The following is a 12457-nucleotide window of genomic DNA, read 5'->3' on the forward strand; positions in this document are numbered from 1 at the left end:
TCAGAAACGGACCCGTATTGTTCTGCTGAGAGGAGACCGCCGTTCAATTCTGCGACGCCTAGTGACAACCCCGGCTTCCCGCCATCGGACAACCGACATTCTTCCCCCCTCTATGTTGAGCAGAGTTGATGCAACGCTCGCTTTCCGCATGCCACGAAACACCTCTCGTCAAGATGCGGCATTAATCCACCGAATGCGCCTCGATGTGGCCTTTACAGCTCAGTGGCGTTACCGCTTGAGACAAGTTGACTCTCCCACCTGCTGCCACTGTGGTGCTCTTGAGGATCTGGAGCATATTCTTCTTCATTGCCCTCACTACGAACCTTCTCGAACCACACTCTCCGAGTCTCTTCGTCAGCTGGACTCTCGCCCTTTCTCCCTATCGAAATTGCTTGGCCCCTGGCCCAATCCAGCCCAGCAACGCTCTGCGTTCAGAGCTCTTCTGACATTTCTGGACACCATCGGACTTCGATCGTTATTGCGAAGGGGCTCGTTATTTTATTCCCCCCATTCCAACCAGCTATGGGGTACAGTATCGCCTGTGGCGATGAAACTCCCCACTCTCCAAGGTCGAAAATAAAGTTGTTGTTGTTTGTTTGCGTGTGCCCGCACTGCTGTATGCACCACACAATACGTTGTCGGCACCTAACCCCTCCTCCTAGGACGAGTCTGCTTCCCTCGTGGTCCGCGAGTTGGGCACTTGTCGTTGCCAAGTCACGGAAATGGGGAATTTGAAGTGGCGACGACAATAGGACGAGTAGGCATTAATTGAGCGGAAAGATAAGAAAACAAAGCACTCATGGAGGTGATTCAGAGATAAAAACGAGCAGCATTTCCCTGAGCGTGGGGAGATGGCCTCGAGGTATACGCTAATGGGGTCTCCGATTGTTGGGGATAGAAGGAGCGGCCGAGTCATGACCGAGCCGGGAGCAATGCTTTTTTAGAACCCCGAACAGCCGAATAGGAGACGACAGCGGAGTAGCAGACAACATTTCTCTGGACCAATCAGCGAGCGTGATCCTTGTAGCGCCAAAGTGAGGTCCCAGGCAGATCACAGGTTGGTACTGCTCTCCTCCGCCGTTGCACACGGTCGCTTTTTGCGGCATACTTAAAATTCAAGTTCTGCGATAATTATGACTATGTGGTGTGAATTACTTTGCATGGTGCATCTTACTGGCCTACTTAACAGTTTTATAGGAAGAAAACCTGGGTGCTAAAACTGACTTCTGTGCTACTTTAAAGGAGCCTGGAAAGACTCGAGAACAATATGTCGGGAGACCTAGAAATTATTATTACAAGCACTGGGGCACACATTCGCACAAAAACTGCGAGCGCAGCGCGTAAACCTGGACCGCAAGAGCGTCACCGTCACGCGGGTCGGAATACCTGCTCCCCTGGGCTGCAAGTCTGCAACGTTATGTGACACACCAATACTGAGACGAGCGCCTTCTTTTTTTCTTTCTGCGCCGGCGGCCGTCCTGCGTCTCGACTGGTCGTTCTCGCTAGCACATGATTATCCTTGGCCACTGAAAAGTGCTGTATCACCTGACGTCATGAGACGCCAGAACGTTTTTCTTGATGAATTGGGAAGCGAATGGCCATAGCACACTATTCCAACCGAAATCACAAGTTTTGTTTCAGAAGATTTGTACAAAAATTTGACAGCCGCACAACCGTCCCCGTGCTCGGTGCGCTTGCTGATATTTACGTTTGCGGAACTTTTTGTTCCATCCAAATACCCTCTCTCCTATGCGAACAAGGACATAACCATGCCTTCCGCCCTTATCAACGTGCATACCGTCGGTGTGGCTGTTTCCACTTTCTCTCGATAAAGGCAGAGCCAGCATTTACGCAAACGCAAATTTCATGGAGCACGCCTTGCCAAGTGACGGTTTTACGGCTGTCAAATTTTTGTACAATTTTTTTTAAAACCTGTGTTTTGGTTGGAATAGTGTGCTATGGCCATTGGCTTCCGAATTCATCAAGGAAAACGTTACCTTTGTTTGGCTAATTTTCGAGTGCCATTAGCAAGATTAGCTTAATTAATGTGTGACGCGAATGCAAACGGCCTGAATCTGTGGCAAAAGTCTGCTTTCCAAGTAGTTTCATAATTTTCTGAAGCTAAACCTATTTTTAGAAATTTAGTGACACTTTCTCACCGGACACCCTGTATGTTCCAAGTGCTTTCCACACTCCTTTAAAGATATTTTACGAATATCTGCAGTCTGTATAAACTACAGCTAGTTTCAAATGGTTTTCTAGGTGTAGGAGTTCCATGAGGGCGTTTGTGTCACCGGGACAAGCAAATATCACAGAAGTACCAGAACTGATGTCATACCGGAGGAGCAGTTCTTGAGGAACATCAACGTTTTCATAAGCCCAGTGCCCGCATATTCCACCGGAGGGACGGTGAAATTCTTGAGAGTATCTGGTTGAAGGAAAGTGATACATACTGCACTCTACGAAAAACAGGATCGTCGGACATTGAGGATACGTGCCCCATTAAGCTTTGTTGATTACGGCGTTTGTGTTTTGATGATGTGTTTGTGTTTTGATGTGACGTGATTATGATAAACGGTACACTCTAAGAAGAAGAAGAAGAAAAAAAAAGTAGAATTTTCCATCCAACTCGGTAAAGCTTGCAACCCCATTTCTACTCAAGTCAATTTTACCTTTTGGGTATAATTGTAGAGTAGAAACTGTCGTTCTACGAGCTTCGGTAGGACATTCTACCTTTTTTTTCTTCTTAGAGGAAACGTGAGACAGAGAGGAGCATGGAAAAGGGACTCCGTCGCATTTACCCGTGGAGGAGAAAGCGCACGTAGATTGGCCCGAAATGGTACAACTTCTGGCTCGGGTAGGCAATTCTGCCTTTTTTTCTTAGAATGTAGTTGAGTTTGCATTTTTAACAAACATCTCGCGTTGTTGTATATTTCCAAGCGTTTTAGCTTTCGATTAATTAAAAAATATGACCGTCTTATTGCCGCATATGTATATACGATAACGTACTGAACGTAACTGGGCACACTTCAAATTGTGTCGCAAACACTTCACTCTCAAAGCAACACTTGGTCGACCGTACAACGTACAACATGAAACCCGTTGCGACGGGAGACACCATGATGATCACACCTCATTTTACATTAACAAGGTTAATTAAGAGTTTTTATCAACCCACTTCTTTGCTTGATTGAGAACCAGCGATTTTTGGCGCACGAAATGTCCCGGCCCTGCCCTGATGACAGCGTTGGTCTCCATTATTCCTTTGGTCAAGGCTTTGTAGCAAGCTCCCAGGAGAGTGGAGAAGTAAGTTGCAAGCGTTGAAGCGGATTGCGAAGCGAAGAAGCAAGTTGAGCGAGTGGCAAGTTCCCAAGAGAAAGCGTGTATGTTTTCCTCGTTATTTTCAGTTTGGAGCGGAGAACACAAATCTGACCCTAAATCTATCCCCCTGTTTTATTCTGTGTGACAGAGAGTGGGAAGGCAACCTTTTTTCCACGTGTGTTTTGATCAGACTTTTCTTGGGGAACCAGCTTCACAGGTTTTAATCGCTCGCAGACACTCCTAACTACGTACTCTGGGTAAGCACATCGGGTGAGCACATTGAAGGCAGACACTTTTGAATTTGGTGGTGGCAAGGTCGCACACATCTCTCTTTACTATTTCTGAGCGCTGTGTGCGCACTCCAAACATAGGTTGACGCGTAATTCAAGCTATTCAACCACATCATACAGCATCAAATCTCGACCTTACTGTGGATGTAGTCCAGAAGTGTTGTGTACCCAAACTCCAAACTTGCGTATCGATACGGCCATAAAGCGTAGTCCTTACGGTCGCCGCTATAGAAGTAGTTGTCGTTGCAAACGTAAGTGTACAGATCGTTGCATGGGTTTCCATATACGTGCTGTTCCAGGTATCGCGCTGCGGAAGGAACAGAAGGGACGAACGAAATGTGGCTGTGCTGTACAGTGGAACAAAAAGCAACACTGCAGAGGTAGAGAAGCCTTTGTCCTTTTGCAACCTCCGCGAAACACGCGAACTGTACTTGTTCCGCGTAACGCCTGTAATCAAAGACGTGTATTCAACGCCAAGCTTGATCCGCACTATAGCGTTTTAAGCGTTTCCGTCAATATTGCGTCTGTCTGCGAACCGACGCAAGCGCTTTCGGAAGCGGGGTACGCATAGGTTCGCAGAGTTCAATTTTTGCACGGAGCGACGCAAGGATTGTAGGTCGTTGTCCTATCAACAGTTTCCGAATACGTTCTTATTCTTTTTACTTCTCTTCACGTAGGCGGTTGTTGCTGGAGCGTTTCTCGTAATGTAGCGTTGCAAAGGTGCGGACGTGAATTGGAAACCCGTGCGTCCGTCACGCGCAGACGCTGGCGGACGGACGGGTTGGAACGAGTGTGTGCCGCACTTCATGTCTGCCTGGCTGCAAAATATGCCACTGGCACAATCAGGACTTATAATGGCAACCGGACGTAGTGAAGGGCCAAGGAATGTCCTGTACGCGGTCGCAGTAGTATGGCTATATACTATTTCACACGCATGCGGTAGCCCGGTATCAACCGGGCTTCGGTTATACTACTGAGGCATATAATTACATTGGTCTAACTGCCATAATAACAAGAGGACCACAGAAAGCCGCAAAGATGTGTAAGTGACAAAACCTGTCGTTCAAAACGTGCGTGCACATACCGCAGTCGATGTGACGACTCTAGCCAGAAGTGATAACTTACTTTCAGGCAAGCAAATTGTCTCATCGCAGCCAGGAGGGTAGCTGAAACGTTCTTGAGCTGAAAAAAAATTTTTTTTCGTGGATTTCACCCGAAACATGAGGTTCTCACCGAAACGAAACTCGTATTCTGGTTCAAACTACACTTCCTTTTGATGGGGATTTTCTTGGGAGCTTTTGATTAATTGGGAGTAATTTACGCGTAAGGTTACACCGTCTACACTTGTGTGTTGTGCTAGAGGTCAGAGATGCGGATGATTTCGACCACCTGTGGTTCTTCAATGCGCCGGAAATTCCGACCCACGGTATTGCAGCAATGTGTATCAGCCTCACGTTACTGTTGTCCTGTGCCGGGATCGAAACAATTACGATCTTAAGTTCAGCAAGCCTTATAATTAAGGTTATTCTGAGATGTGTTAGCGGTTCACATGCGAGCCTTTGTGTTTTCGGGATTAGGTTGTTCAAAATGATCGGCAAAATGATTAGAAAAAATCGTATTTTGTTTCGGTGTCTGTAGAACGAAACTGTGCGAAAGACCGCGTTTCGAAGTGGAACAATAAAAATGTGATTCTCATGAGACATTTCAGGCGTACACGAGATCCATAGAGGTCGTGCTGAGTGTGAAGCATTTAACCTTCTTCAGTGCCAGCGTACACTCTTAAAACTGAACTTCACCGCGTAGCACGCTGCTGTAGCTAACCGTCATGGTGAATGACATGGTTCTCTCCCCTTCTTTGTTGAAAACGAGAGGCCTACGCCTTTTCGTCACACCTATGCAGTATTGATAATTGTTACAAAACACTTTTTGTCTTAACATACACTTTTAAAAATGAACTTCACCGCATGTCACGCTCCTGGCCAACCATAATCTCGAATGATATCGTTATCTGCCCCGATTTGTTGAAAACGGGAGGCGTACGCCATTTTTGTGACCATTATGAACAGCATACGTGTCACAAAAAAGGCGTACGCCTCCTGTTTGCAGCAAATCAGGGCAGGTAAGGATATCATTCGAGATTATGGTTGGCTAGGAGCGTGCTATGCGGTGAAGTTCATTTTTAAGAGTGTACAACCCGTGCTTTCCGCAAATCAGGAGTGATAACGGTATGATTCTGTGCAATCGTTGGTCTTAAGGGTGTTATGTGGTGTAGTTCTCTTTTAAGAGGTAACTAACTCCTGTACACTCTTAAAAATGAACTTCACCGCATAGCACGCTCCTATAGCCAACCATCATCTCGAATGATATCGTTGTCTGCCCTGATTTGTTGAAAACGGGAAGCGTACGCCTTTTTTGTGACACTTATGCTGTTCATAATTGACACAAAAAAAGGCGTACGCCTCCCGTTTTCTACAAATCAAGGCAGATAACGATATCATTCGAGCTGATGTTCGCTAAGAGCGTGCTGTGCGGTGAAGTTCATTTCTAAGAGTGTACACTATAAATACAGAACTTCAACTCATAGCACGTTGTGCGTCAACCATTGTCACGGATGATAGGGCTTATCGCTTCTGATTCGATGAGAGATGGGGGTGTACGCCTTTTTGTGGCAATTTGGATATATGTAAATTGACATAAAAAGGCGCACGCCTCCCTCTGTCCTCCAGTCACAAGCGATAACACATCCGCGGCAATGGCTGGCGCACTGCGTGCTATGCGGTGAAGTTCTGTTGTTACACTCTTAAAAATGAACTTCACCGCATAGCACGCACCTAGCCAACCATCATCTCGAATGACATCGTCCTTTCCCTGATTTGTTGAAAACGGGAGGCGTACGCCTTTCTGTGACACTTATGCAGTTCAAAATTGTCACAAAAATGGCGTACGCTTCCCGTTTTTAAGAAATCAGGATAGATAACGATATCATTCGAGATTATGGTTGGCTAGGAGCGTGCTATGCGGTGAAGTTCATTTCTAAGAGTGTAGAGTGTTAGAGGTTACTTTTACGAGTTGTGGGTGACTGGCGAAGACGGTGGGGGGGGCTGCCATAAAGGTCACGGTGCAAGCCGTGCTGTCAGAAAAAAAAATAGATTGTACGTCGTGTAGTAAAAATAAATAATATTTGCGTCTTTATTAAATGGAATAATACTCCTTACGTTTCGACGGCGGGACGTCTTCGACTGTCTCACCTGTGGCGATCGAAATGACGTTATTGCATCCATTTTTTTTTTTCTAATAAAATATCTGTTAATCATGCTGATTGGCACCCGACGCGAAAAACGAGGGACCTTTAGAGAACCGTAAGCGCCCTCCGATTCAGACTCCGTATCGCTGCCGGCCAATCAGAGTACAGCCCGCTCAGTTGGAGGCTGATATGTTTTACGTGCCAGCGACTCTTAAAGGAGCAATGAGGTGACATTTAACGGGACTCGAAACCCTGCGTCATCTATCAAGCTGTCAATCAGGAGTCACCATGCAAAGTATTTTCGCTCTGCGGTGCTTTATAGCTGCGCAATAAAATCTCCAAAAGCAGTCGGAGAAAGCAGCCGTACACATTTTTTTCCGTGCCGTGCACATAACTTTTCTTTATTTCTTTCTTCTTATCTCACGCAACACTTATAATTCCTTGAGCTGTGCCGCTATACGTTACGGGTCACGTGCCGGTGGTCCACGCCACGTCATGACGCTCTTTTCATGAGTGGAGGATACTTAGAGGTATTCGGAACACAGATCTCGCCCGCGTTCTGTTGGTCACCTGCACTCGCCGTTCTTTTGCCTGAGCTCATTTTATTAGTTGCAGAACACCCGCAGTGCAAACAACAAACAAACAAAACCAACAAAAGAAAATAAATCAATAAATAAAATTGGGATCACCTCAGTGCTCCTTTAAGCGTGATAGGGCGGCCGTTTTCGAATCGACGCTAGTCGTCGTAACGTAGTGGCATTCCCAAAACAACGGTCTGCCAATCACAGTTGTGCCTTCAGCGACCGTAAGCAGGGAGATGAGCCACGATCAGTCACATGAACAAGCTCTGGCATCCGCGAGTCGTGTTTGAAGTCGATTGCAGCGGTTGGTTGAAACAAGCGACATGACGTACACTCTTAGAAATGAACTTCACCGTATAGCACGCTCCTAGCCAACCATCATGTCGAATGATATCGTTATCTTCCCTGATTTGTTGAAACCTGGAGGCGTACGCCTTTTTTGTGACACTTATGCTGTTCATTATTGTCACAAAAAAGGCGTAGGCCTTCCGTTTCCAACAAATCAGGGAAAATAACGATATCATTCGAGATGATGGTTGGCTACGAGCGTGCTATGCGGTGAAGTTCATTTCTAAGAGTGTATAGTGAAAGATGTAGAGGAGACATCGAGCAGGCCTTCTCTACTCCAACAAGACGTAGGAATAACACGCGACGGGCGAGAGGCTGCTTTCATGTCCGACGTAGCTAGGCGAGCTGACACCTTCAACGCAGAACAGACTCAGAACACGTAGTCATTGAGAATGATTTCCTTCGCTTTCCTGATTTGTTGAAAATGGGATTCATGGGCCTTTTTATGCGAATTGGTATACAGGTTAACCGTTGCAGAGAGGTCAACGCCCCTACTCCACCCTCAAATCAAAAGCGATAAGTGTACGATTCGAGCCAATGGATTACACGGCGGTGAATTGTATTTTTTGGAGTGCGGGTTTTAGGGGTAACAACACTAACGGAACGCGCTGCTGGAAACCCCTTTCGGTAAAGGAAGAATCACTTCCGCAGGTTACAAGATCGCTGAAGCAATTTGTCCTGTATGCTAATAAATCTGCTCTCATCGTAAAAATCTATCTCAAGCACTTTTCAGTTTTTCATTTTACGGTGTTCCTATGAATCAAGAACATTACTCTGATGTGGATCTCAAATTTGTTTGTTTATTCGTGATTCGCTGGCGTTCGCTCCGGATGCTCGGGATAATTATACCTGCGCGGCTTTCTGTATTCGTAGAACGGGCATAAAAAAAGAATTTTTCTTGCGTTTGTTTTTCGCCGTTTAGTAGTGATACCATGAGCCTGTAGAGGTCCGAATTCACAGTATAGTGAGCCTCTCCGCGTATTATAACTTTACATGTCCCACCCCCCTCGCAGAAGTTTGCGAAATACGAACATTCGTTTGGGGCAATGCGCAAAAGTTCGCCAAGGTTCGACGGCATTGCCCATGTGCGTCTATCTTTTTTCGCGAATATGGAAGCATGTATTTTCGACCTCTACAAGCTGTCATGTATATATTATGCCTGTAATATAACGCTGTAATTCAGTTGTTTTTGTTGTTGCTGTAAGTGTATATTTGACGTTCTGTATCAGCCGAATGAGAAACCTGGAAAATGAAGCTGGTTATGCGCACCACCCAGCGGACACAGTTCGTGTGACGGAACGAACACATTGCATTCGACCGCAAACTCAATTTTATGAACTATCAAAGCTACGTCGAAACTACGCGGAAGAAAGTACGCCGTCAACATATCATACTCCACCCAGCCATCATCAGTAGAGACTTCATCCTTTGAGCCCGTGTTATCGAGTTTGGAACCTTCCGTCTTCACTACGTGTGTCCATTCTAGTCATCACATATTGGTGGAGAAGCGACAATTCTTCGCGACCTTCTTAACCCTCTTCATCAACACTGGATTTGAGATACGGGTGACGACTGAAAATGCCCCTTTCTCTGAATGACAACACCCTATCCGAACACTACCGAACACTGCTATAGACGCTGTACAGGGGCATTCGGTGCCACCCATAAATCAGCGAGACCCGCGCATCAATTGGGGAGCCAGCACAGGGAAGCAGATACTCCTTCATTATCGACCTCACTCAGCAGATACTTCATCCTGTGAGCCTGTGCCGTCGAGCTTGGAACCGCGTGACTCCATTAGACGTTCCGCTCTTACGAGTGTCCATCCTCACAATACCAATACACGTATCTAACTGAGTCGGCGTACCTTTGCGTACCTTGAAGAACCCGTTCAGATATTGGGAAGTTTGTAGAACCTGGTGAACCAGCGGATTCGACCAGCACGACCCACAGGTTCGCGAAAAGTTCGTGACATCACACATGTATGCGTATCTCTTTCGATACGTGTACAGGGTGTCTCAGTTATATCCCCGGGCTAAATAATTCGCGAATGGGAGAATCAATTGAAGAAGTTTCTTTTTTACACGTATCTGTCCGATACCACTTACAAGCCGCGCATCGTGTGAATGAAGGCGAGGGGCTCGATATTTAAATAAAAATTCAAATCAGTTTCGTGAGCAACGTTGACTTCTAAAGCAGGGCACGTTCGGCATTAAAATGGGTACTCCCCTTTTGGGACCTTCGGTGGACACCCAGAGAAAAATCTGCCACCGAAGCGGGTCATTTGTTGGAGTAATTAATTGGTTTCGGTTTACATATTTTTGTCGCGGTGAAGCGCAAAAGGACGGTCTTCCACTCCCTTATCCACCAACGAATCACGTGTTCTTGAGCTGACTTCGCAACGGGGAGTGCTGAAGAAAAATGGAACGCATGTGATATCAAGATACTATGTGATTATCTGTGTTTCGTCCGTGCGATCATAATAGAGAAACGGCGCATATCAGTCAGATTTATCTGACTGATATGCGCCGTGGTGGGACTGGCGAGGTGGGACTGGCGTAGCCTGTCTGACGCTGTTACTTTTTCTTCAGCACTCCCCGTTGCGAAGTAAGCTCAAGAACACGTAATTCATTGGTGGATAAGGGAGTGGAAGAGCGTCCTTTTGCGCTTCACCGGTACCAGCCGTGGCAAAAATATGTAAACTGAAACCAATAAATTACTGCAACACATGACCCGCTTCGGTGGCAGATTTTTCTCTAAAAGGTGTCCACTGAAGGTACCAAAAGGGGTAGTACCCATTTTAATGCCGACTGCGCCCTGCTTTAGAAGTCATGTTTTTCAAGAAACTCATTCGAATTTTTATTTAAACAATGAGTGCCTCCAACTCATTCACACGGTGTGCAGCTTGTAGGTAGTATCGGACAGATACCTGTAAAAAAGAAAGTTCTTCGATTGGTGCACCACGCGAATTATTTAGCGCGGGGATTTAACTGAGACACCCTGTATAACAAGCTCTCCGCCTTCCCGATTCTTGTTCGTTCAAGATATTGCACCCGTCAAATGAGAAAACTTACTTCCAGAACGTAGGGCTTCTATCAGGTATTTCGTTGAAATGAGGACGTAACCGCACAACCCAACGCAGATGGCCGCGAATACCACCAGATTGCGTTTTTCTTTGCTGTAACAAATTCGGAATATGACTTGCAACGTAATGTCAGACACACGGTCGCATTCTGCTCGCCGCAACAGAAACATGTATCAAAAAAGAAAAGAGTAATGAAAAATTACTTGTCCAAAAATTGTGTGGTAAGCAGAAATTACCTTCAATGATCTTTTACCACGTCTTGTGGTGGCCTACAATTTGCGCCTGCGATGGTTTTCGCTTTTTCTTCATCTACTACCATTGTAGCAGGACATTTACTTTGTAATGGAATGGGGTAAGTCCGACGGGCGCTTTGTTTCTGACAAGGAGGAGGAGGAGGAGGAGGAGAAGAAAACTACGCTCAGTGACGTAATTCGGAGTTCAAACTCTGCTTCAACGTCAGACTCTGAGACTTCAACGACAACTCCTGAGAAAATGCATTGTGGCACATCACAACAAATTGATCAGGTAGGTTGTTGCCTATACTGAATGTGCCTGGACGTAGTTTACACGAATTCCTTTTACTTAAATAGAAAACGTACACATCCGATCGTCCAGGTAATCGCTGACGTCATGGTCGGCTTTCGCTCTGGCTGTTTTTCGCTTCCTTACTCACTCGCAATTTCGCAATCGCTATGTTGAACACGAAATCGAGAGTCGAAATCAGCCAGTAGTCAGCCAGTAGGTCAGCCAGTAGTTGGGGCTTGAAGGGGTTCATTGAAGGGGCTCATTATTTTATTCCCCGCATCACCACCAGCAATGGGGTAGAGTACCGCTCCTGGCGATGAAACTCCTCATTCATCATCTCACAATAAAGTTGTTGTTGTCGGCAGGTCAGTGCACACAACTTCGTCTAAGGAGCCACTAAATGTGAGAGATGAGGTGCCGTGCTCCTCACTCTACGAACAGGTGCGCTAACAACAAAACTGGGAACTTGTGCTGGGAAATTCATGAATCGTACTTCTATAGCGTGGAACTTGTGGTACGAAATTGGTACGAATGTGGTACGGACAACTGGAGTTGTGGTACGACAACTGGTGTTGTGGTACCACAACTTGTGGTACGAAATTCGTACCACAAGTTCCCTGCTGATTCGATTGTACGAAACCAGTGGTTGAGTGCTCTGAACTTATCAAGCTGGAAACTGGACAACAACAGGCGTGTGTGCTCGAAACACTTTGCGGCAGAATGTTACCAGGATGCCGTTCACCTGACGGCCAAAATCGGTCTTGGGACTCGGGATTGACGGCACCCGCGCTTTGTTCGACGACGACAAAGATGATAGCACCGAAAAACCCAAGTTGCAGGTAAGCGTCCGCACCAGCTTGCATGTACGTAACATAAACATGTTGACGAGAATTGCGGAGATGCTGAGCTCTATATAGTCCGCGGTTCTATGTGAAACTACGCTATTTCTCAGCGAATGCAATCAAGTTGCTCGAGTTTGAAGCAGCCCGATCTTAGGCGCACAGAAGACGAAACAGACACAGAGTCGCTGAAACCAACAACAACTTGGGGGATTACTGGTTTG

General features: G+C 46.2%; 1 protein-coding gene across 2 annotated transcripts in view; it reads right to left on the reverse strand.

Annotated features, from left to right (window-relative positions):
- Positions 1-12457, reverse strand: part of LOC135397743 (uncharacterized) — a 186350-nt gene that overhangs the window by 92031 nt on the left and 81862 nt on the right. The window contains exons 4-8 of one of the 2 annotated variants that reach the window (XM_064629338.1): positions 10859-10962; positions 6827-6859; positions 4737-4793; positions 3751-3918; positions 2339-2428 (exon numbers count right to left, since the gene is read on the reverse strand). In XM_064629338.1, the coding sequence (XP_064485408.1) occupies positions 2339-2428; positions 3751-3918; positions 4737-4793; positions 6827-6859; positions 10859-10962 (452 nt within the window). The remainder of the gene's footprint in view (positions 1-2338; positions 2429-3750; positions 3919-4736; positions 4794-6826; positions 6860-10858; positions 10963-12457) is intronic. The other variant, XM_064629339.1, reaches the window with a different exon arrangement.

The sequence above is a fragment of the Ornithodoros turicata genome, chromosome 6 (genome assembly GCF_037126465.1).
Source record: "Ornithodoros turicata isolate Travis chromosome 6, ASM3712646v1, whole genome shotgun sequence".
Classification (NCBI taxonomy): Eukaryota; Metazoa; Arthropoda; class Arachnida; order Ixodida; family Argasidae; genus Ornithodoros; species Ornithodoros turicata.